The sequence below is a fragment of the Colias philodice genome, chromosome 10 (assembly GCF_061535455.1).
Source record: "Colias philodice isolate Cphi_HAF_F1 chromosome 10, ilColPhil1 Martin Lab GWU primary, whole genome shotgun sequence".
Taxonomy (NCBI): Eukaryota; Metazoa; Arthropoda; class Insecta; order Lepidoptera; family Pieridae; genus Colias; species Colias philodice.
In genome coordinates, this window is record NC_143095.1 from 547,141 (window position 1) to 570,501 (window position 23,361).

At 33.8% G+C, this 23,361-nt stretch overlaps 2 protein-coding genes across 2 annotated transcripts in view; one reads left to right on the top strand and one right to left on the bottom strand.

The window, feature by feature from the left end:
• The window catches only part of LOC149484983 (opioid-binding protein/cell adhesion molecule homolog), a 93,164-nt gene extending 71,178 nt beyond the window's left edge, over positions 1-21,986 (top strand). Inside the window, exons 7-10 of the mRNA XM_089699708.1 lie at positions 14,692-14,841; positions 15,574-15,660; positions 20,312-20,413; positions 21,219-21,986. Coding sequence (XP_089555834.1) covers positions 14,692-14,841; positions 15,574-15,660; positions 20,312-20,413; positions 21,219-21,238 — 359 coding nt within the window. The 3' untranslated portion in view covers positions 21,239-21,986. The remainder of the gene's footprint in view (positions 1-14,691; positions 14,842-15,573; positions 15,661-20,311; positions 20,414-21,218) is intronic.
• On the bottom strand, positions 4,932-10,545 carry LOC149484984 (uncharacterized). The gene is made up of 2 exons (XM_089699642.1): positions 10,389-10,545; positions 4,932-10,297 (listed from the first exon to the last, which is right to left on the bottom strand). The coding sequence occupies exon 2, from the start codon at positions 10,131-10,133 to the stop codon at positions 4,932-4,934; it is 5,202 nt and encodes a 1,733-aa protein (XP_089555768.1). The 5' UTR covers positions 10,134-10,297; positions 10,389-10,545.
• Positions 21,987-23,361: the final 1,375 nt, after the last annotated feature.

Genomic DNA, 23,361 nt, shown 5'->3' on the forward strand with positions numbered 1-23,361 from the left:
TTACGATTTACTTTTCACATTTGTCTTGTAAATTAAAATATTACCTATGTAATAAATGTAAAACTTAACGTTCATCGTTAGTTTAAACTCGATTAAGTAGTTTTTTGAAGTGTTGAATAAAACTATTGTTTTATTTTTATTGTCGCGAACTGCGGCTTATTTACATAAAAACTTTAATCATATCTAAAAGTACTAACATCAAGCTTTAAATTGAGCTATATTTCATCTTGACACAATAAGTTTGATTGCGATACCAAGTGCCATAGTCACTTGGGCAATCTTCTGTGGTTTTCATTTTACAAAACTTCAAAACGCCACCTGCTACGGTTTATATTATTATGAACGATTAGCTTTCCGCCCGCATTTTCAAAAAAAAACCCGTATAGTTCCCGTTCCCGTGGGGTTTCCGGGATAAAACCTATTCAATGTGTCCAAGTTACGTTCTATATGTGTGCTAAATTTCATTGTAATCGGTTCAGTAGTATTTGCGTGAAACACACACATACACATCCTCACAAACTTTCGCATTAGTAGGAAGTAGGATTGTTATAAAAATAAAAGTTATATTTGTTGGCGTAAACTATTTTATTGTAATTTTGGGAAATAAATAATGTCAAAATTGATTACCTACAATAAAACGCAGTTTTATTTTATTACCTACATTACACTATTGTTTTTTTTTTATCAAAACATGTATTTGAAGTAGCAAATATGATATTATGCTGATCCAAGCATTTTCACTCAAAACTAATATCACTAATGATTTGTAAAAGTAAATTATTTCAATATACATTTCATAACCAACAAGTAAGAATAATTATTCATACAACAACAAATCAAAAACACTATTTACTATGGAAAAAAAACCAGGAAGGTGAAAAACATATTTACGATTTCGATGCACTCGACTTTTAGTAAAATAATAGGTAAAAATATTATTATGGTTTTGATCACAGACATATCTGTGGTTTTGATTTTAGCTACTAGTATCAGAAAGCTGCGTGTTCAATGCACGTCGGGGTCCCACAACTGTGGAGGAAGGAAGGTAGAATACCTCCATCGAATAAGTGAAGTTTCTCGACATACTCGATTTGCCGGCCGGCCTCAATGAAGATTGTCCGAAAGTTGTATATTATGTGCTCTGTAACGAAAAAATTTCGCTAGCGCGATTCAGAGTGAGGTGTCGTACAATATACCTAATGAAGTTTTTCATCTTTTTATTTTACTGCAAATACAAAATAAAAATTAAACAATGGTAATGTAAATTCTAATAAACTACTACCAAAATGCAATTAGAACAAAAATCATTTGACTTGTTTATTTCACCCAGAGGCCAGAGGCGGCTCGTGACAAAATTGTATAGGTGTTCACTTGAAATAAAACAACGAAAATACAATAGCGTTCGGGATGATTTATTACAAAAAAATGAGCACCACATTTTATAAATGTCTATAACACTAAAAATTACAAAGTACAGGCTATTTCAAAACGAATTCAATGACTAGGTATCAATAATTAGTAAATCACCGAATTTGCATTCGCGAGCGTAGGTATCCATAGTGTTTGTCACTGACGGTCACTGACCTCTATAACTTATAGTTATAGCACAGTATTATTGTAATACTGTGGTTATAGAGGTCAGTGGTGTTTGTTGTGTAAACATGTATGTATTTGAGTAGTTAGTAGCATATTATATTCTGAATTTCTGATCCATGCCTATTCACTCAAAACTAATAACACTAATGATTTGTAACAGTAAATTATTTCAATAGGTAGGTATTTGAACATTTCCCAACAAGACGTAAGAATAATTATTCGTAGGTATACAAGATACAATAACAAATCTAATACACTATTTATTATTTTATTATTTACTAGCGGTCCGCCCCGGCTTCGCCCGTGGTACATGTTTACGTTTTCTCTCCATAAGAAGTAATAGCTAGAGAGCTAGCGCAAAGCTACCTGTATGTATTTGACCAGACCTGGATTTTTGTGTGTTGATTCCCCTATACCTACTATACATGAGATGAGGAGTCACTAAGCCCAGAGTGGTGGACGGGGCGCGCGCTTAGGTAAGACAGGTGGAAATTTTTGGCGAACTTTGAAACCATTTGACCACGTCTGCCATTTTGATATTTGAAAATAGATTATTATTACTATCGGAAAATAACAATGGCAGACCATTATCACGCGGATAACATTCTGGCAGACACTTATGAAAGTGCTGAAAAAAATACAATTTTGAAAGTATTTGACCAGATCTGCCATTCATATATTTTATTTATTAGGGTCTTAAAAACTTATTTTCGAAACGGCAGACATTTTCATTGCGTACAGACTTCAGCAGACAACAAAACTTTACAGACTTCAGCAGTCAACAAGACTTAGCTTCTACATGGTCAGATGTATATATGTATTACGTTCCCTGACCTTACATCAATGATTTACTTTATTAATGTTTTTATGGTCATTTACATTTCATTTTGAAAACTATGGAATAAAATTTATAAATTTGATGATACAAAACTAAATATAGGTACATTTGTAAAGAATCTCAAATATAAAGTTGTGTTGCAAATAACAAATCATCATTTAAATATTTAGTTTATTTCTTTATTTAAGAAACAATTAACAATTACAAAACAACATAAAAAAACACGCATGCATTTATTGAAATGTTCATTCATCATCACTATCGTATGGCGTTGTGTGACTCGTCTTCATAATCCATTGAATCGGATTCTGTAAAAGTAAAACGTAAATTATATAATAAAAGAAATGAGTCATTATAAACTTACCTAGTAAGGCAATGCTACTAGGTAAGTTTATAATACTGCTTTCCGAATCGGTGGTAAATTTTAAAATATGTAATGACGTTTCAAAAGTGCTTCTATAAGAAGTCTAATTGAATAAATAAATGTTTGAGTTTGAGTTTGAGTTTGAATGCCTTTGATGTCGCACGATGCCGCCGCGCCGCCAGTGTAGGTACTTCTGCTGCTACATGAAAATATGCTAGGGTTGCAACAAATGGGAAATAAAACAATTGTGATTATTACTATTATGATGTAATCATTTATTCATATTATGTACATTCAAAACAATTGCTATTATTAAATCTGATGTAATTATTTTTTCATAAATATATAATTATTATTAATTACATAATATATTGCACTGTGAAATATTTACGTATCACTTTATTTTTGATGTTCTTAATTGTCTTTTATAAAATTTAAGTGACGCATTCGCATTGGGATCAACAATCCGATAAGAAAAGAATGGAGACAACATATACATAGCTTTGATTTCAATTCTACAGATACAAAATATACAATCTATCTAAAATGATACAACGGATGTTTCCTGCGTTTTCTCGTCAAAATACCGAAACAACGTAATTATTGTATAGTAGTTGGGCGTGAAAGTAAAAAAACAAATGAAAAGTGTTTTCCATATGATTATTTATTAAATTTACGCGATTAAGAATAATTTCAACGATACAATTTAGTAACCGAGAATTCAGAGGATTAAAGAAAATACCTGCCTGATCATTTTATCAAACTCTAAAAGAATTATGGTTATTTCGCATCACTCGGTTTATTAGTTTGGTAATAATTATTAAAGGTAGTTACAACCCCATTGAGTCGAACGGTAGGCAACACAATATCGACTTTGTGCGGGTACATATGGTACATTTCTTCTTGCTGTGAAGCGTAATTATTATTATTAAGATTTTTTAGGCTATTTTGAATCAGCTGTTCTAATTTAATTCTAGAAATTTATTAAAACGTGATTTTTTTAAAAGTATATTATGAGTTTATAAATACCTCAACCAATAGTTATTGTGTCCTATCCTCATTTCTTTATATCTTGGTAGTTAACTAAAGTGTTAAATTTACATAACCTCAACAACAACATTTACACTGCCACTGCACTAAAACTAAACTAACTAGCTCTCTAGCTATAAGAACCATCCTCGTACTTCAAGGGATATAATAAAAAAAGAATTATCGAAATCGGTTCAGCCGTTCTCGAGTTATGCGCTTACCAACACATTTTGCGATTCATTTTTATATTAGACTAGCGGTCCGCCCCGGCTTCGCCCGTGGTACATGTTTACGTTTTCTCTACATAAGAACCATCCTCGTACTTCAAGGAATATAATAAAAAAAGAATTATCGAAATCGGTTCAGCCGTTCTCGAGTTATGCGCTTACCAACACATTTTGCGATTCATTTATATATATACACTAGCGGTCCGCCCCGGCTTCGCCCGTGGTACATAATATTTACGTTTTCTCTACATAAAAACCATCCTCGTACTTCAAGGAATATAATAAAAAAAGAATGATCGAAATCGGTTCAGCCGTTCTCGAGTTATGCGCTTACCAACACATTTTGCGATTCATTTTTATATATAAGATAAGATTATGTGAATGTCGTTGCGTACACTGTCACTAATTCACTATACTTGGATACACTAATAAAACACCACTGCTGTTGTAAGGCATTTAATTAATCAAAACACAGTATACATATGATATTACAAAAACAAAACACTAGCCAGTTATAAGATCGAACAATTCTAACGTGGCGCCATCTAGTTTGCGATAAGGAACTAAACGTAGACGGTATTGAACATCCCGCCCACCAAAAGCACCTTGTGCTTTTCTAAACAAAAGAAACATAAACAACAATTCAGTTGAAGAGTACATTTAACCTAATAAACACAAACTAATTCTTATAACATCTCAACGTAAACAATAGAAACTCTTATTACATACATCTAAACTCAACGTAAACAATATAAACTTGAGAGTGAAGTAAAACAATACTGACTTCTAAACAACAACATTTTTCAATGTAAAAAATAGGAACAAACAAATACTGCTTCATTAACTTAACTAAGAATTCTATACAATAACTAATGAGTTAGGCCTTTGGTAAAATGCATAACTTATTACAAGGACGTTTACAAAGACCGTTCTTAGTTTTAATTGTTACAACTCGGGTAAGGTTGTCTTTACCCGGATGTTTTTCAACGATTTTCCCTAATAACCATTTAGCTGGAGGAACATTGTGGTCCCTTATAATAACAATATCATCAACGTCAGGTTCTGTCTTTTTTGAAAACCATTTGTACCTATTATTTAACGTCACTAAATACTCATTTGACCACGTCTTCCAAAAATTATTAACCATCCGTTGAGTAAGCTTCCACCTTTGAAGGCCTGTGAGAGAGGTCTTTGAATAATCGCTTTCAGGAATTAAAACTAATGGTTCACCGACTAGGAAGTGCCCAGGTGTGAGGGGCATCTCGTCACCTGGGTTATCACTAATTGCAGAAATTGGACGGGAGTTTAAGCACGCTTCTACTTGGGTCAACACAGTCGTCAGTTCTTCGAAGGTAAGTATTGCGTCTCCTACTATTCGTTTCAGGTGTGTTTTCGCTGAACGAACACCCGCTTCCCACAGCCCTCCAAAGTTAGGCGCGTGTGGGGGTATAAAATGCCAAGTGGTTCCGTCCTGGGTAAGTAAATTACTAATTTCGTCGGCCAACTCTGATTTTGCTTGACATAACATTTTACGCAGCTCTTTATCCGCACCAACGAAATTAGTCCCATTGTCGCTGTACAGATCGCGGCAGTGCCCTCTTCGAGACACAAAGCGTTTGAATGCAGCTATGAATCCAGAACTGGTAAGGTCTGACACAGCTTCTAAGTGGATCGCCTTAGTCGCCATACACACAAATAGGCAAATATAGCCTTTATAGGATTTCGATCCTCTACCAGGCGAAAACCTAATATCTATGTACCCGGTAAAATCAACACCTGATGACCTAAACGGTTTATCCGGAGTCAATCTAACCTTAGGTAACTGGCCCATTAATTGGTTGTTATCCTGGCGAGAATAACGTAGGCAAGTCATGCATTCTCTGTAGCACTTCTTCACCTTTTCTCTAATTCGTAGGATCCAAAATTTACTTCTAAGGAAGTTTATCATAAGTTGTGGACCCCCGTGAAGTGTTCTGTGGTGCGCATCCAATATTAATAACCTAGTGAGATGAGACTCACTGGGCATTATTAGAGGATGTTTCTTATTAAACTGCACAGAAGACAGTTGTATTCGACCGCCCACCCTTAGCAACCCTTTTTCATCAAGAAAGGGTGCAAGAGTGTGCAGTGGACTTCCTTTAGTAACACTTCCGGCTCGAGACATTAACTTATTAATCTCATCTTCAAAATTTAGTCTTTGGGTAGCTTTTACAATTATATCTAATGTAGTGTCCATTTCATAGGTCGTAATTCTTTTATTAATATCTCTTAATTCTTTAGGTTCTCTTAGCTTTAGAAATTTTCTACAGTAAGATAAAACTCGTAACATTCTAGTTAGATTTGAAAACCGCTCCCATATAAATTCTTCAGCAGATCGCATCGTATTGGTAAGTACCTTTAACGGTCGTACTTCAACATCAGTGTCAACATCTAAATGTGTACTATAAACATGGTTTTCGTGTAGACTCTTAGGACCATGCCACCAAAGATCATAATGAACTAGTTCTCGAGAGGATATACCCCTAGAGGCACAATCGGCTGGATTTTGGTCTGTGGCAACATGGTTCCATTGATCACTATCCAAAACAGTCAAAATCTCGGAGACCCTGTTACTTACAAACGTCGTCCATCGGCTGGGTTCTCCACGGAGCCATGCAAGCACTATGGTCGAGTCGGACCAGGCAAACAACTTATCTTTAGGTACCTGCAGCACTTGTGCAACCTCAGAAATTAATTTGGCAGCCAACAACGCCGCGCATAGTTCCATTCTCGGAATGGATATCTCCTTCTGAATTGGGGCGACTTTAGTTTTAGATGTGACTACATTTACGTGAGTATTACCATCGGTGTCCATGGTTTTCAGATAGACGACAGCCGCATAAGCTACCTGAGAAGCGTCAGCAAATACGTGAAGCTCAACTGGATCATCATTCGTTGTAGAAAGCCATCTAGGAACAGCTATACCTCGAATACCATCTAACTCTTTTCTAAAGTGTAGCCATTGATTTAATAATTCTGACGAAAGATTTTCATCCCAATTCAATCCAGATTTCCACAGTGTTTGCATAAAGATCTTCGCCGTAATGAGGACAGGGGCAACCCAACCCAAAGGGTCGTAAAGTCGCGCAATATCAGACAACACTTTCCGTTTGGTTACAGGCTCATCTAACTCCGGTAAGTTGTAAGTATACTCAAATTTATCTATGTTTTTATTCCAGGAAATACCCAACACCTTAATTGTATCATTGATCTTGAAAATAAATGTATCCTTTGAAGATTGATTATCATTTTCGATATGATTCAGTAATTTTGGACAATTACTGCACCACTTTTGGAGCTTAAATCCACCTTTAGACATTAATTGATTCATCTCTTTATAAATATCTATAGCTTTCTCTTCTGAATTACAACCGGTCAACAAATCATCCATATAAAAATCTTCAAGTGTAACTTTTGCGGCAAGTGGATATCTCAACTCTTCATCTCGAGCCAATTGTTGCAGTGATTTAACCGCCAAATACGGTGCACAAGCAGTACCGAAGGTAAGTCGCGATAGCTTAAAATGTTGTATAGGTTTTGATGGATTAGCTCGCCATAAAATTCTTTGGAAATCGGAATCATCTTCATGTACCACTATCTGTCTATACATCTGTACGATGTCTGCCACAATACAATAAATATGCGTTCGCCACCTCATTATAATGTGGCGCAAAACTTGTTGAATTTTAGGTCCAACGAGTAACGTGTCATTCAATGATACGTTGTTATTCCCCTTGCACGACGCATCAAAAACAACACGAAGTTTGGTGGTTTCCTTGTCTTCCCTTATCACGGCGTGATGAGGTAGGTAAAAGGAAAATGGATACTCAATGTCCTCCTTACTTAAAATCGGTTCCATGTGTTTCTGATTCTGGTAGTCGACTAAAACCTTCTCATATTCAGCGTGCAAGTCAGAATTCTTTTTAAACTTTCTTTCTAATACCTTAAACCTCTTCAAAGCAACTTCCTTGGAATTTCCGTACACACACTTTGGATCTGGCTCCTTAAATGGCAATCTCACTACGTAACGACCTTCTTCATTTCTTGTGGTAGTACTCTCATAAATTTCTTCACATCTGATTTCTTCCTTCGTAAGTTTCTTTCCTATTAAATCTGGTTCTCTTTCAATTTCCCAAAACTGTGTCAAAATATTATCTTCTCTTACCTGTAAATGTAAATTTACTACTCTAGGATTTGCTTCTTCATTTTCGCCTATTCTTCCAGACAAGATCCAGCCAAGATGAGTATTCTGTGCAATAGGACCGTCATGCATGGGATGTTTCAAGAAACCACTCAACATTATTTGACTGAAAATATCTACTCCTAAAATAATATCTATCTTACCAGGTGAACCATATTTGGGATCTGCTAACGGTAGATTATTGAGCTCTGGCCAATCAAAAATGGAAACCTTACTCGACGGAAGAAAAGATGTTAAAGATGGCAACACAAATGCATTTACTGAAACAGAAAATTCATGATTATGTAGTGATTCTAACTCAAATGAAACAATGTGCTTAGATCTAAGTTTACCATCACCTACTCCAGTTATTAAACCATTTATTGGTGTACGCTTAAGACATAAATATTGTACAGTACTTTCGGTAATAAAAGAGGCCTCAGAGCCTTGATCGATTAATATTCGCGCAGTTTGGACGCAGCCATTTGGGGATTTAATTCTAGCTAATGCTGTAGCTAATAGCACTTTGACCGGATGTGTATCTTTCGCAAAATGAGCTACTACTTTATTATCATACTGGCGATTCTCATCTAAGCTCGTCGGTTGGTGTCTAGTACTCGTACTTGGTTCCCCAGACACAGGGGGAGGATTTCTTTCTATATGCAGCAGGGTGTGGTGTCGTCTGCCACAACGCCGGCAACACGTCGACTGGTGACAGCTCCTCACGTTGTGGTTGGATGAGAAACAATTGAAGCAAAGTCTCTTGGCTTGAATAAACTCATATCTCTCTTCGGGAGATTTGCCTCCAAATTGTTTACATTGGTATAATAAATGAGCATCTGAACAGCATACGCAGACTTTACTATTTTCTTTGTAAGTATCCTTTTTACTATCTTGTATAATATGAAACGCCTTTTGTCTTGTTTGCTTTGGACTTATACTATTCTTCATGTTTTGTTTAGATTCACCTACTAGCATCTCTAATGTTCTAAATCTACTTTCCAGGAAGGATACGAGCTCACTCCATTTTGGGATGCTGTCGGTTTGAGATCGGCCAGCCTCGGTCTCCCACTGGCGGCGGGACTCTAAATCTAATTTTGAGACTATTAAAAAATTAATAATCGCATCCCACGAAGACACGTCAATATCTAAATTCTTTAGAGCCTTCAAACATGCCTCCGTGGTATCGATAAGATGTTTGATTGCTGTAGCCGACTCGCTAGACATAGGCTTTTGACCGAACAAACGTTTTAGAATCTCATTGACATTGAATCTTTTGTTATTATACCTGCGCTTCAATCTGTCCCACGCCTCTTCATAATTTGTATCAGTAGTCGATAAGCTCCTTAATAAATTCTCTGGTTCGCCTTTTAAACTACATTTCAGGTAATGCAACTTCTGAACCTGGCTTAATGATGGATTTCTATCTATCAAAGAGACAAACATGTCGTGGAAGCTCTGCCATTCTTCATAATTACCCGAAAATGTGGGTAACTGTATTTGTGGGAGCTTCACTTCACTACCTACACAGGTGACGTTCGATGGACTGACTTTAGAAGAACCCGCTGAGCTGGAACCAAGATCAACCTTCATTTTTGATTTGTAACTAATATAAATTTCTTCTAGGTTTTCATAGATCTCTTCGGTAAAATAGGGGGTTTTTTCGCGTTCCCTTTTTGATGCAACTGATATAATATTCAAATGATTCTCGGTAAACTTCTTCCAACTTGCCTCCAAACATTCTAATTTTATTTCTATGTAAACGTTTGTCAGTCTCTCTTTTGGGGTCTTTTTATAATTTGAAAAACTTTTATTTATTTGTTCATGTATCTCTACTTGCTGAGCAACGAATGGATCCATTTCTTCTATCTTTAATTTTATTCAAAATTTTTCTAAGTCCAAAGTGTATACAAATTTTTATCAAATTTTTCTAAGTCCAGTATTCATACAAATTTTAATCAAATTTTTCTAAGTCCAAGATCCATACTAATTTTTATCGAATTTTTCTAAGTCCAAGATGCATACTAATTTTTATCGAATTTTTCTAAGTCCAATATTTAATCAAAATTTTCTAAGTTAATATTTAAGCTAATTTTTATAAGTCCAAGTTATCACAACACTGAATTTTTACAAGTCTTTATTGTCCACTTAGTTCACTTTACTCACGGTTTTTACAAGTCCTTTTATTCCTTTATTCCCGGGTTTCGGCACCAGATGTCGTTGCGTACACTGTCACTAATTCACTATACTTGGATACACTAATAAAACACCACTGCTGTTGTAAGGCATTTAATTAATCAAAACACAGTATACATATGATATTACAAAAACAAAACACTAGCCAGTTATAAGATCGAACAATTCTAACGTGGCGCCATCTAGTTTGCGATAAGGAACTAAACGTAGACGGTATTGAACATGAAAATAACCAGGAAGGTGAAAAACATATTTACGAAAACATAGTAACATAATATGGCTGTCGCTACAATAATTATATTTCAATTTTATCTTTTTATACCTAGTAGAACTGGCCGACGAATAAAAAAAATCGTATTAGAATAAATACAATAAATTACGGAACAAAAAAAGGATTGTAACTGAATTAGGTATGTTTGTTTCTGGGCGCACCGTTTTCGACGACGCGACGCGCGACGTAAGCGTATAGGTATAGGTACCTACTTTGCTAAAACAAACTAATAAAATTGTGTGTCTGTCTGAAAATTCGGAAAAGCATATTTTGCAAGTTTGTAATTACTTTGATAGTTTACCGATTTATAATAATTGTAATTGTAATTGTATAATATATAATTTGCAATGTGGTGAAATTTCATAAAAATCACGGGCCAATTTTTTGTTTTGAATCCCACCGAAAATATAATTGCGTTATTAGAATAATTAATTACTATACCTACCCACGATCAATTATTACAATATAGTCTCAAATGCATACTAGAGAAATATTGCAATTTGATTCAATTAAAATGCATAGCATACAAAAATAAATTCACAACACAAGAAATTCCGCGCGCAAATCATAGCGCGTGTCAATGAAATCAAGAATGTTTTATATCAAGCCGACGCGGACGACGACGCGACGCCGAACAAAAGTACCTACGACGGACGACCACGCTTCGAGTTGCCAAACAACATGAGTAATAAATTGTTTACAAAAAAAACAAGTTTTCCATTTTTCTGTATGAGTAGACAGAACTTCAAAACGCCACCTGCTACGGTTTATATTATGAACGATTGTTATAAAAATAAAAGTTATATTTGTTGGTGTAAACTATTTTATTGATCAATAATTTTGGAATTTAAAATTGTCAACATTGATTACAATAAAACGCAGTTTTATTTTATTACACTATTGTTTTTTTTATCAAAACATGTATTTGAAGTACCATATAATATTATGCTGATCCAAGCATTTTCACTCAAAACTTATATCACTAATGATTAGTAAAAGTAAATTATTTCAATATACATTTCATAACCAACATGTAAGAATAATTATTATTATTCCTACCTACAACAACAAACCTAAAACACTATTTACTATGGGAAAATAACCAGGAAGGTGAAAAACATATTATTATTTACGATTTCGACGCACTCGACTTTTAGTAAAATATAGTAGGTAAACATAATATTATGGTTTTGATTTTTGCTACTAGTATAAGAAAACTGCGTGTTCAAACTACTTGTTTGTCTGTCTGAAAATTCGGAAGTACTTTGGTAGTTTACCGATTTATAATAATATTGTATATATCGTTGTTTAAAAAATATTCAAACACAATAAAATATGATATACTGATTTATCACTGGTTTCAGTGATGAACTGATGAGTCAATTATAATTTATAGCCACTATACTTTCGTCATACGTGTGTATGATTGATGTGATTTGCAACGTGGTGATATTTCAGAAAAATCACGGGTCAAATTGTCCCACCGAAAATATAACTGCGTTATAAGAATAACTATACCTACGATAAATTATACATAATACAATATAGTCTCAAATGCATACTAGTGAAATATTTTATTTGAATCAATAAAATAAAAAAAAAAATAAAAAATAATAATAATACAAAAATAAATTCACAACACAAGAAAATCCGCGCGCAAATCATAGCGCGTGACAATGAAATCAAGAACTTTCGAGCCGACGCGGACGACGAAGGAGCCTAACAAAAGTACCTACAATCATAGGCGGCTCGTGACAAAATTGTATGGCCGTGTTCACTTGAAATAAAACAACGAAAATACAATAGCGTTAGCAGTACAAAAAAAATGAGCACCACATTATAAATGTCTATTTATACACTAAAAATTATAGAGTATTTCAAAACGAATTCAATTATTATTTAGCAATAATTAGAAAATCCCCGAATTTGCATTCGTGATCGTATTCATAGTGTTTGTCTACACTAATATTATAAAGAGGAAAACTTTGTTTGTTTGTTTGATTGTAATGAATAGGCTCATAAACTACTGGACATTTTACCAATGTTTGCAAGTTTGTGATTACTTTGATAGTTTACCGATTTATAATAATTGTATACTTATATCATTGTTTAAAAATATTCAAACACAATATGATATAGGTACTGATTTATCACTGGTTTCAGTGATGAACTGATGAGTCAATGTTAGCCACAATACTAATCACTTTCGTCATACATGTGTATGAACTATGATTGATGTGATTTGCAATGTGGTGAAATTTCATAAAAATCACGGGCCAATTTTTTGTTTTGAATCCCACCGAAAATACATATATTACTAATTGCGTTATTAGAATAATTAATTACTATACCCACGATCAATTATTACAATTTACAATATAGTCTCAAATGCATACTAGAGAAACATTGCAATTTGAATCAATTAAAATGCATAGCATACAAAAATAAATTCACAACACAAGAAATTCCGCGCGCAAATCATAGCGCGTGTCAATGAAATCAAGAATGTAATTTTATATCAAGCCGACGAGCGACGACGCCGAACTAAAGTACCTACAGTACCATTTACCTTCAGATACGTAGTATATTATTATTAGTCTGTGCCTTCAGTGTACAATACAGTTTACAGACCTACGACGGACGAACAATAATGAGTAATAAATAAAAAAAAACATAGTTTCTAAGGTCATTAGTTTTATTTTATTTTATTGTTATTTTCTTTGAACGATTGGAAATGAAATTACTCAATTTTTACACAGAACTTTGATTTATTAGAATTATGCTCATTATGCATAAGATAACGAACGCGAATGCACGACATCTAGCGCGTCAATGTCTAAACATCGCCTTTCGTTTAGACATTGACGCGCTAGATCTGTAATAAGTATATAGTCTATGCGCTAGATGTCGTGCTTTATGTCGTGTTTCGCTTGGCAAAAGTCACGCACACTACTGTAGAAGTGTCAAATTTTTCCGGTATTTTACTGTTGTTTTTCTAAGTAAATATTGTAAATTATTGATTAAAAAGGTCGAACGCGCACACATTTCATTATAGAGAAGTGATAAAATGATTAGTTTTAAAGAAATAGTGTCTGTGTTAAGTGTTTAGAGGTAATCAAAAATGTATGGAGGGACGGTCGGAACATCAACCTTAACGATAAAAAGTAAAAAGATATAAAAGTTTACGTTTTAATCAAATGTAAAAACATTTTACGAACACTTTTACAACGTGCTATTTTAACCTGTTGTATTTTTTTTAAGTGTAAATTTTAAATTTAAACTCTTCACGCTAATACCTACTGAGGCAGGCAGACAAATAAATTGCCATTCTCTTTCTCATCCTCATCCTCATTCCCAGTCTCATCCCCATCGTCAACCTAAAATATTACTGTAAGGTCGGCTATACACGGACCGCTTCAAGCTATCAACTACGCGGTTGGTAGCGACAGCTCGAGCAGTCAACGACCGACCGCTCGAGCAATCCGTGTACGTCGCTCAGCTGCTAACTGCTCGAGCTGCCCGTGTACGGCTGCTCTAATGTTGAAGTGAAAACTTCTTTAGCGGCGTTGAGCACTTTTTCTGTAATGGGTATAAAATCTTAAACTTGCGTCAGGACACGTGACCTGATCGAAAAAGCGTAAGACGGATGGATATCAATCATGCTCAACGTTAATAATCATGTTTTCACTTCTGCCGGCACTCCCGGAGTGCAACCCGTCTTTTTTAACGTGATAACGTTTTTAAAATCGTTTTAGTCGGGTGACATGTTCAGAAACGTGTGTTACACCAAAACCTCACGAGCGCGATCGCAGGTATAACGAGAGAGAGACGGACCGATCTCCCGTCTCATCTCGAGCGCTGCCACTGCATTATGTTATCACGCAAACATCTCGATCGTAAACCTACTTTACAAACAACCAATTTTTTTATCTTATTGAATCCTTTGAACAGGTTCAAAGTACATAATAAGCCGCACATCCCGCGGCTACCGGCACACGCTGTCGCTATCAGTGGGCGGTGTGGCGCGCGCGGACGCGGGCGCGTACCGCTGTCACGCTGAGAACAGCGCTGGGAAGGCGCACGCAGACGTTTTCTTGCACAGTCAGTATAGTTATAGTCATAGCTGTCATAATCATAGCTGTCATAATGATAGTCATAGTCATAATCCATTCTAATATTATAACTGCGAAAGTCAGAGTTACTTTCGCATTAATAATCTGGTATGGATGTCTGGATGTTTGTTACTCTTTCACGTAAAAACTACTGAACCAATTTGCATGAAATTTGGTATGGAGACATTTTGATACCCGAGAAAGGACATAGGCTACTTTTTATCCCGGGAAAATGATGCAATCCTGGAAATCCCACGGGAACGGGAACTATGCGGGTTTTTCTTTGACTGCGCGGGCGAAGCCGCAGGCGGAAATCTAGTAATGTATAAATGTAATTTACAGGAGATGAGATTGATCAATTCCGTTCCTATTTGTTAAAAAAAGACGAACGCGGACGTGTTCCTGCACAGTCAGTATAGTTACAGTGCTATCATAGAGATAGTCAATGTCTTAAAACGTATAAATGGAATATAAAATTCGCGGGAGATGGGACTGATAAATTCCTTGTTTGTCAATTCCTATCTCTCAATCACTACAAAGTTATATTGATTTGTATTGATAGGAATTTTAACATACAATCGAAGTCGTTGCTTCATATTTACGACGACGATATTTATTACGACGTACGAGCAATAAATGGCGGAAAAATAAAAATCAAAAGAAATAAAGGCCGGAATTATTTTTATTTATTATTTACTAAATATACATTTTTTGCCCACAGTGCTCACAACAACAACAACTACTACAACAACAACAACAACCACAACAACTACAACTCCGCCGCCAACAACAACAACAGTGCTGCCATGTGAGTAAAATAAAAAAAAAGACGGGTTGCACTCCGGGAGTGCCGGCAGAAGTGAAAACTTGATTATTAACGTTCAGCATGTTTGATATTTTGGAATGGTATCCGTCTTACGCATGGAATATAAGGGCTAAAAAAAATCCGTATTACGCTTTTTCGATCAGGTCACGTGTCCTGACGCGAGTTTAAGATTTTATACCCAACGCCGCTAAAGAAGTTTTCACTTCAAAATTTGTATAAAATATTTGTTTGCTATTGAGTCTCTTAGATGCCTGAAAATTTTATAATAGAAGATGATTTAAGTTCAATTCCATCGCTTAAAATATAAGAGACACCATTTTACAAAAAAAAGGTTATTCCAAGTATAGTTCTAACAAATGAATTTGTACTCAGTTATCATTTTGCGAAACCGTAACAATTTTAGCCGAGACATTATTTTACCAGTATAACATAAATGATTAAACATCCCCAGCCAATTGAATTCTAAAGATAGTAACAGATGAAAGCTTTACAAGTATCGGTTCTCGAAGGAGGAAATATTTTAACATATTGGAAGCGTAAATTGTGAACCTTTTTACGATAAACACGCGTTTTATAAGCGAATCCTTATTTGTTGGGGACTTAACATGAGTTGGAAATGCGATTTCTTTTGACGCAGCGTGTCGCAACATTTTATAATATTGAGGTTTTGCGATACGATAGAAAATGATATTTTAAATATATTTTTTAAAATAGAGATAGCCTTTATAAATTTCTTATCTGAATCTGATAAACACTCGCTCATCATAGAGACAGTTTTTAGACAGAATTAACAGAGTATTTTTGGTTAATTAATAATTATTAGTCGATATTTAATGTTTTATTTCATAATTTATACTTTAATTTCCCATTATTAAAATTCTAGTAAAAAATATTAGTTATCACATAATATTATATTAAAATTATCGTCATAAAACTCAAACATTTACGAGCACTCGGCTACTCTTACATAATTATTAACACTACAGTGCACGCGCGTTCTACTATAGTAGAACGCACTTACTTATTTTGTCGCCATTCATTCATTCTTACACCTAACCCCCCCAGCTCCCAGATAAGCTAAGTCGACAAAATTGCCAAACGGATTAGTATGGTGCATATTTGCAACGTAAGCGCATGTTCCTGTTATGACGTGTCAAAGTTCGGCTTCTACTATAGTAGTACATGCGAGTATTGGTGTAATAAAACTGAAGGTAAGTAAAACTTTCTTTTTTGGGTTTTTTAAATTATTATCAATGGACATTGAATGATTTAAATTTTAAAATTTAACTATGTACAGTTGCATTACTATTTCGTGTATAATGATGTATTTAATAATTAATATTTCTTTGCTTTAGCGAAAAAATGGACTCCGTATTGTAGGCGCGCGTGATGGCTGAACGAAGAATTAGAGGACGAGGAAGTGATCCAAAGTGACTCGGAAGATGGGGAAGTATATGTACAACCAATGAAACAGGAAGATAGGAATCAGATGCAGGAAGCTATAAGTGAAAATCATGCATCATCATCTGAAGATGACACGCCTCTTTCTGAACTTGTCCAAAACAATACACGTGATGACATTTATGTATCTCACTGGAGTAAAACATGTCCTTTAGCAACCCGGGCAAGATCTCAAAACATCCGATTCATAAATGCCTTGATAATCCACCAACTAAACAAAGGCCAAGAAAGAATTGTGAGACGTAATTTTCTTTACGATCTTTCGTACGAGCTGGTGAAACCCTTCATGGCAAGAAGATCCATGCACTCCCTCAAGACATAGTCTAGACTAATGAATATTATGTTTATTATTTCATGTGAGCGTTTATTTAAGGGCCGATTTTTCAATGCTTGGTTAAACCTTAGGTATCGAAAACCTTCCCCGCCAATTAAAAAATAAAAGTAAATAGCTTTTGGGTCACGTAGATGAGGTACCAATACGTCATGATCCTCAAAAAATGGGAAATTTTGCCTGTGCTTCCGAGCTCGAAAAAATGGTGTAAGCGATGTACCAGATGGATTTGTCCTGATCACCAAGTTGTGGTCTGTATTGAATGTCAGGATGATGGCCAATAAGTCGGTCATCGCTTATTAGAAGTTGTTTTTTTTTTGAGCTGATCTCAAACTTGCAAAAAAGGTTGATTATTTTCTTGATCTCATAATTTGATCCTAATTTTAATTATATGCTATTAAAATTTTATTTTTTTTTATAATTATTTGTTACAATAATTAAAAGTTTAATATTACTGAGTATTATCATTTTAGGACCACCCATTTTTTAAATATTTCAAATACAGTTTTCTACTATGGTAGAAGTACGCGAGCAACCAAGTAAAAAAAAAGGGCGCGTGCGCTGTAGTGTTAATTAGGTCGCTAATAATGTTATATTTTATTACGATAAGGTCAATGTCACTCCCTCAAGACATAGTCTAGACTAATGAATATTATGTTTATTATTTCATGTGAGCGTTTATTTAAGGGCCGATTTTTCAATGCTTGGTTAAACCTTAGGTATCCGTCCAATAAAGTATTACACGATAATATCAAACTGTCAAATACGGGCAATTAGAATACGTTTTTAAAATGGTAGTTTTATACATTATTCGACGAATAAGTTTTAACCAAGGATTGAAAAATCAGCCTTAAATTTAATAATATTTATTTAACCACCCAAAAGACCGTTCTGGTGTTCCAAGCGTAACAGGTCGAGGGGACTACTGAAAACCGGCGCCTCTCCCCACGTTACGAGTAGCCCACCTTATCACAAATACTGACCAAATATGTACTAGAATATAATATCAAATGTATTTTTTTTTATTGTTCTTAAAATGTATTAGTTGTAAGCTAATATGTTGTATTTGTGATTAAATGTATTTTCTTTCTTTCTTTCAAATATAAATCACATTTTTTTATTACTTAAACCTAGATTTTAAATATGTATTTGTAATCAGTTTAAAATGTGTATGAATTTGTACATTATATAGAAACAGGCGTTTCATTTAATATGGGTGGGTTTATTTTGTGTATGTGTTAATTGAAAGTAGAGTTATAAATGTATCTCTATATTCTAATTCAATTTGTATGATGCAATTTACTATCAGATATTTGGCTGCCAATATTGTAGATCAAAATTCCATGAACTTATGTAATGTTCTACAATATACTTTTTATGAAACTGTTAATTTATTAAATATCACTGATCTTTTTAAAAGAAGAATTATATGAAATTGCTTAATCCCAAAAAGCAATTTTATCGCGCAAGTAGGCAGGCTTCGCGCCAAGTCAGGGATTTCTATTCACCTCTAGGGATCTTACACATGACTTTTGACTTAACTGTTAGTAGAAGAAAATATAATATACTAACGGTCCGCCCCGGCTTCGCCCGTGGATGTACCATTTACGTTTTATCTACGTAAGAACCATCCTCGTACTTCAAGGAATATAATAAAAAAAGAATTAACGAAATTGGTTCAGCCGTTCTCAAGTTATGCGCTTACCAACACATTTTGGGATTCATTTTTATATTATAGACTAGCGGTCCGCCACGGCTTCGCCCGTGGTACGTATTTACGTTTTCTCTACATAAGAACCATCCTCGTACTTCAAGGAATATAATAAAAAAAGAATTATCGAAATCGGTTCAGCCGTTCTCGAGTTATGCGCTTACCAACACATTTTGCGATTCATTTTTATATTATAGATTATTAGACAGATAACAAAGGAGTTATTCATGTTTTTCACCAATATTTCATCTATATTTTTATCAAAATTCATCACAATTAGTTCAGCAGTTTTACATAATAACTTATAACGTCAAAAACATACGAAAGTCGCGCATGTTACATTACTTAATTCTAGTTCATGGCCGTAAAAACGTCCGATTTGTTTCATTTAGCGCACGACATACATTTTTATTTATAAATATAAATTTAAAATCCGAGAGACACGTTCCACGAACCATATTTAACGTGGCACGTTTACTATTTATGCACGTTATATACGAATGTCCGCTTTCTTTGTGCCGCTAATTGCTTAATACGTGAATACTTTGCTTTACAGTTATATAAAACACTTTATTATGCTAAAACTGTTCTCTTTTATTCTCTATTTGATATTTATGCGCTTTCAGCGTTTTAGATTCAGCCCTTTTTATAGAGATAGGATTTGTGTGTGTTTAGAATTAATGTGCAATTCTAACAACTTATTTTTAAATGCTATTTTGATATGTATAATGTGTTGTATTTGGTACGCTCTGTAGCGTAAATAATTCTGTGGATTATTTTTAACATTGGAAGAAGTGCCATAGTCAGATTTTATAATGACACTTATAAAATATCATGACATCATAATTATATGGAAATGTGGTTTGCAGGAACTAAATTATGTCTTAAAGTTTACCTACATGGCGTAGTATAATGTTTATTTTGTTCAACGTCGTCGTAGAATCAGTTAAAAGGTGGAATATTCTTAAATGGTAGATAATATGTATATTATAACTTTTTTTTTTGTTTGGAGAGCTGACGAGGTTGAGACCCGTAAACAAAAATAACAAATACTATTAATATTGTAGAAAACTTTATTACTATAATATGTGCCTATTTAATAAATATATTTTCTTTATTTCTTGTTGCAGATGACGACAGTCACTTAGAGGAGCTGCACCGCGGAGTGATCGAGGACCCCGCGCTAGAGGACACATATGTAGTGCTCAGCCAGCACCAAATGCAGAACCTTGGTAATATATTATATATTATTTTTAATTAATGAAATAAACTAAGTTTGTAATTAAGTATAGGTTAAGTTCTTATAATAATAGAGCAGTAATATAATTTATTTCAGAATATTGCATTTATGTACAAAAATAGATCTACAATGAAAATTCTTCAAAACTACAGGATTTTCAATATAATATTGTGTACAAATTGCGAGCGTCTCAAAGTAACTGCGAAGTTTGAGAATTGAACCGAAGTATAATAATAATCTCAAACAATTTGCAATTATAGATGTTAGCATAAAGTTAGGGAGGAAACCAAATTCAGAATTGCTACTCACTTGAATATAATGGGTACTCAAGATTGAGTAAAAAGAAAGAATAATCTTAGTAGGTATATTTGGTAATATTTTGATACAATATCGACTCAAATTTTTTAAATCCATACTAAAACAGAGCAAGATATTTTTTATCTCTCGATTTACTATTTTAACTACTCGATCTATTATGGAGAAAAGCATATTTTTGAAAGATATTTTTTTACACAGTTAATTATTATCTCAAAAAATGACAAAACACCTAGTAAAAGCTAGTCAATGAAAAAAACAATAATTTCGTTTGTTATATTAACTAAAACCTCAATCAAAATCTCTCCTTACGCATTTATATAGATACATACGGTAGCCTGGAAGAGATCGCTACCTAGCGATAAGGCCGCCGTTTGTACATATCTTTCTCTATTTTATGTTCTTTCTGTGTTTGTACTTTCTTATGTGTGTGCAATAAAGTATAAAATAAATAAATAAATAAAACTAAATATTTGTTACAGAAATGATAACGACGATGTGACCATCGAACGGGGGGCGCGCGGAGTCCCCTTGGTCGGACGGTTGGCCGCCACTGCGCGACCATGCGCCAACATTGGCCAACAGCTTGGCGCCAACACTCGCCATTATAGCCGCCACGCTCGCCGCATTGGCGTGATCCTAAGCGAGATGTGATAATACTTGCGCCAATAGTTGGGCCAACATTTGCGCCAATACGTGTACCAACATTGGCCATTTCTACCGTCAATACGGTTGGTGATATTAAGGACATTGCTACCATTGCGCCATCCTTGGCCATGCTGGCGTGATATAGTGAACTGTGTTTTGTGAAGTGAATTTGAACTGAAGTGAATAGGACTATGAATAAATTGTAATCGTTAATGTTACAATATTGGACATAAATTATGTAATTATTTTTTGTTTTTAGAATTATATTACTTTGTTATTATTTAGTAGGTGGCCAAATTAACTGCTACATTCATTTATTTCAGTATAAATTTGGTTTTAATATTTATTTTTATGTTTTTAAAAGCTAATAGTGTAGGAAACTTTGACTTGCTATAAGTTTGTGTCTGATGATTTGGCCGCCTACATTAAAAACTATAAAATATAAATACTTCCTCTAAGTTGTCTTAATTTAAATAAACACATTGATAATTAAGCTCTCGTGTATACTAAATAGATTCAGATTCATTTTCAATACTTTTACATTCATTTAACCTATATCAATGTTTTAATTTAAAACTAACTATAATAAAGTAACGTAATAATTATAAATTATAATATAATATAGAATTAACTATAATCTAAAGCTGTAAATAATTTTGCACAACATTCATATCAAAATAATATTTATTTTTATTGGCCTATGTAAAAAACCCGCAAAATACCCCATTTGCATTATGTTATGTTTATTTTCTTATATATTGCATTTTAAAATACAAGACTATGAAGTATGTATGATTTAAATACAAAAATGTCCAGACCCTGGTAATAATTATGTACTTTTGTATAAAATGTCACGAAACAATGTATGTAGTATGTACTTATTATACTATAATCTACTTATTATCATAAGAATGATTACCAGGAAAAGCTACAATCCTAAATAATTATTGTAACAATATTAGGTCAAAAAATCTTGTATATAATGTTCCCCTATTCATAAAAAAAATCTCAAGTGAAACAGCTGTAAACTACAGCATTCAAGCGAATGCGGTAATTTATTAAAAAAAAAATATATAATTTTGTACAAATTATAGGGAACATTCCCACTAACATAAATACAAAAATAATTATCATTTCGTTTCGCTTGTAATTTTATAGCTTGTTTGTAATTTAAAAGGGGCATAAGTACCACCGAATAGTAATTTAACATAATACGATTACTGTATTAATTATTTTAATGCTAATTTAGTTACGGCTATGATTTTATACTCACGTGCGTATAACTATGTACTAATTGTTATGTTGTACAAAATAAAGAGTTTTGAAAATTTTACTGTTTTTATTTTATACCCTTCAATTTTACATTCTACCAGCTACTACTTTTTTGTAGAGTCTTGCAATATTTGCAAAATTTTAATATTATTTCATTTAAGTAATATATTTGCTTACAACTTAAATTATAATCACTTTATTGGTTTCGATTATCACATTTGTAAGTGATTGTGACACCTACTTTCATTTAATTTAATTAGGACCATATAAATTCTATATTGGCAAGGATACACGTCACACACAATAATATTATACTCTGCATTCTAAAATCACTGAAGAAAAAGTAAAACGTACGCAGTACCATAGACAATTGATACTTAAAAACTATGTAGTTACAAAAAAGAAATACCTATACTATTAATTATTATGTTTATAATATAGTCAAATCCCGAAACACGATCTCTTCGTGGAAGGACTGGTTTATCTTAGGTTTGGCAAAAGCCATCGGGTAATCCTCGAAATACAATGAATTTCGCTCTTTGACTGAAGTATTTTTACTCAAACCTAGGAGCACCTAACTTTTCAGTCAAACATCGAACGTACATAATTCTGTTTCGGTTCTGGCCTAGTCATTCTAGTAGCGACTGCAAAACTCGGTCAGTGTTTGACTATAACATAAACATTATACACACAACAATTATTATT

Excerpts from the sequence above, each read along its gene's own strand:
- LOC149484984 (XM_089699642.1), bottom strand. The coding sequence starts at position 10,133 with ATGGATCCATTCGTTGCTCAGCAAGTAGAGATACATGAACAAATAAAT.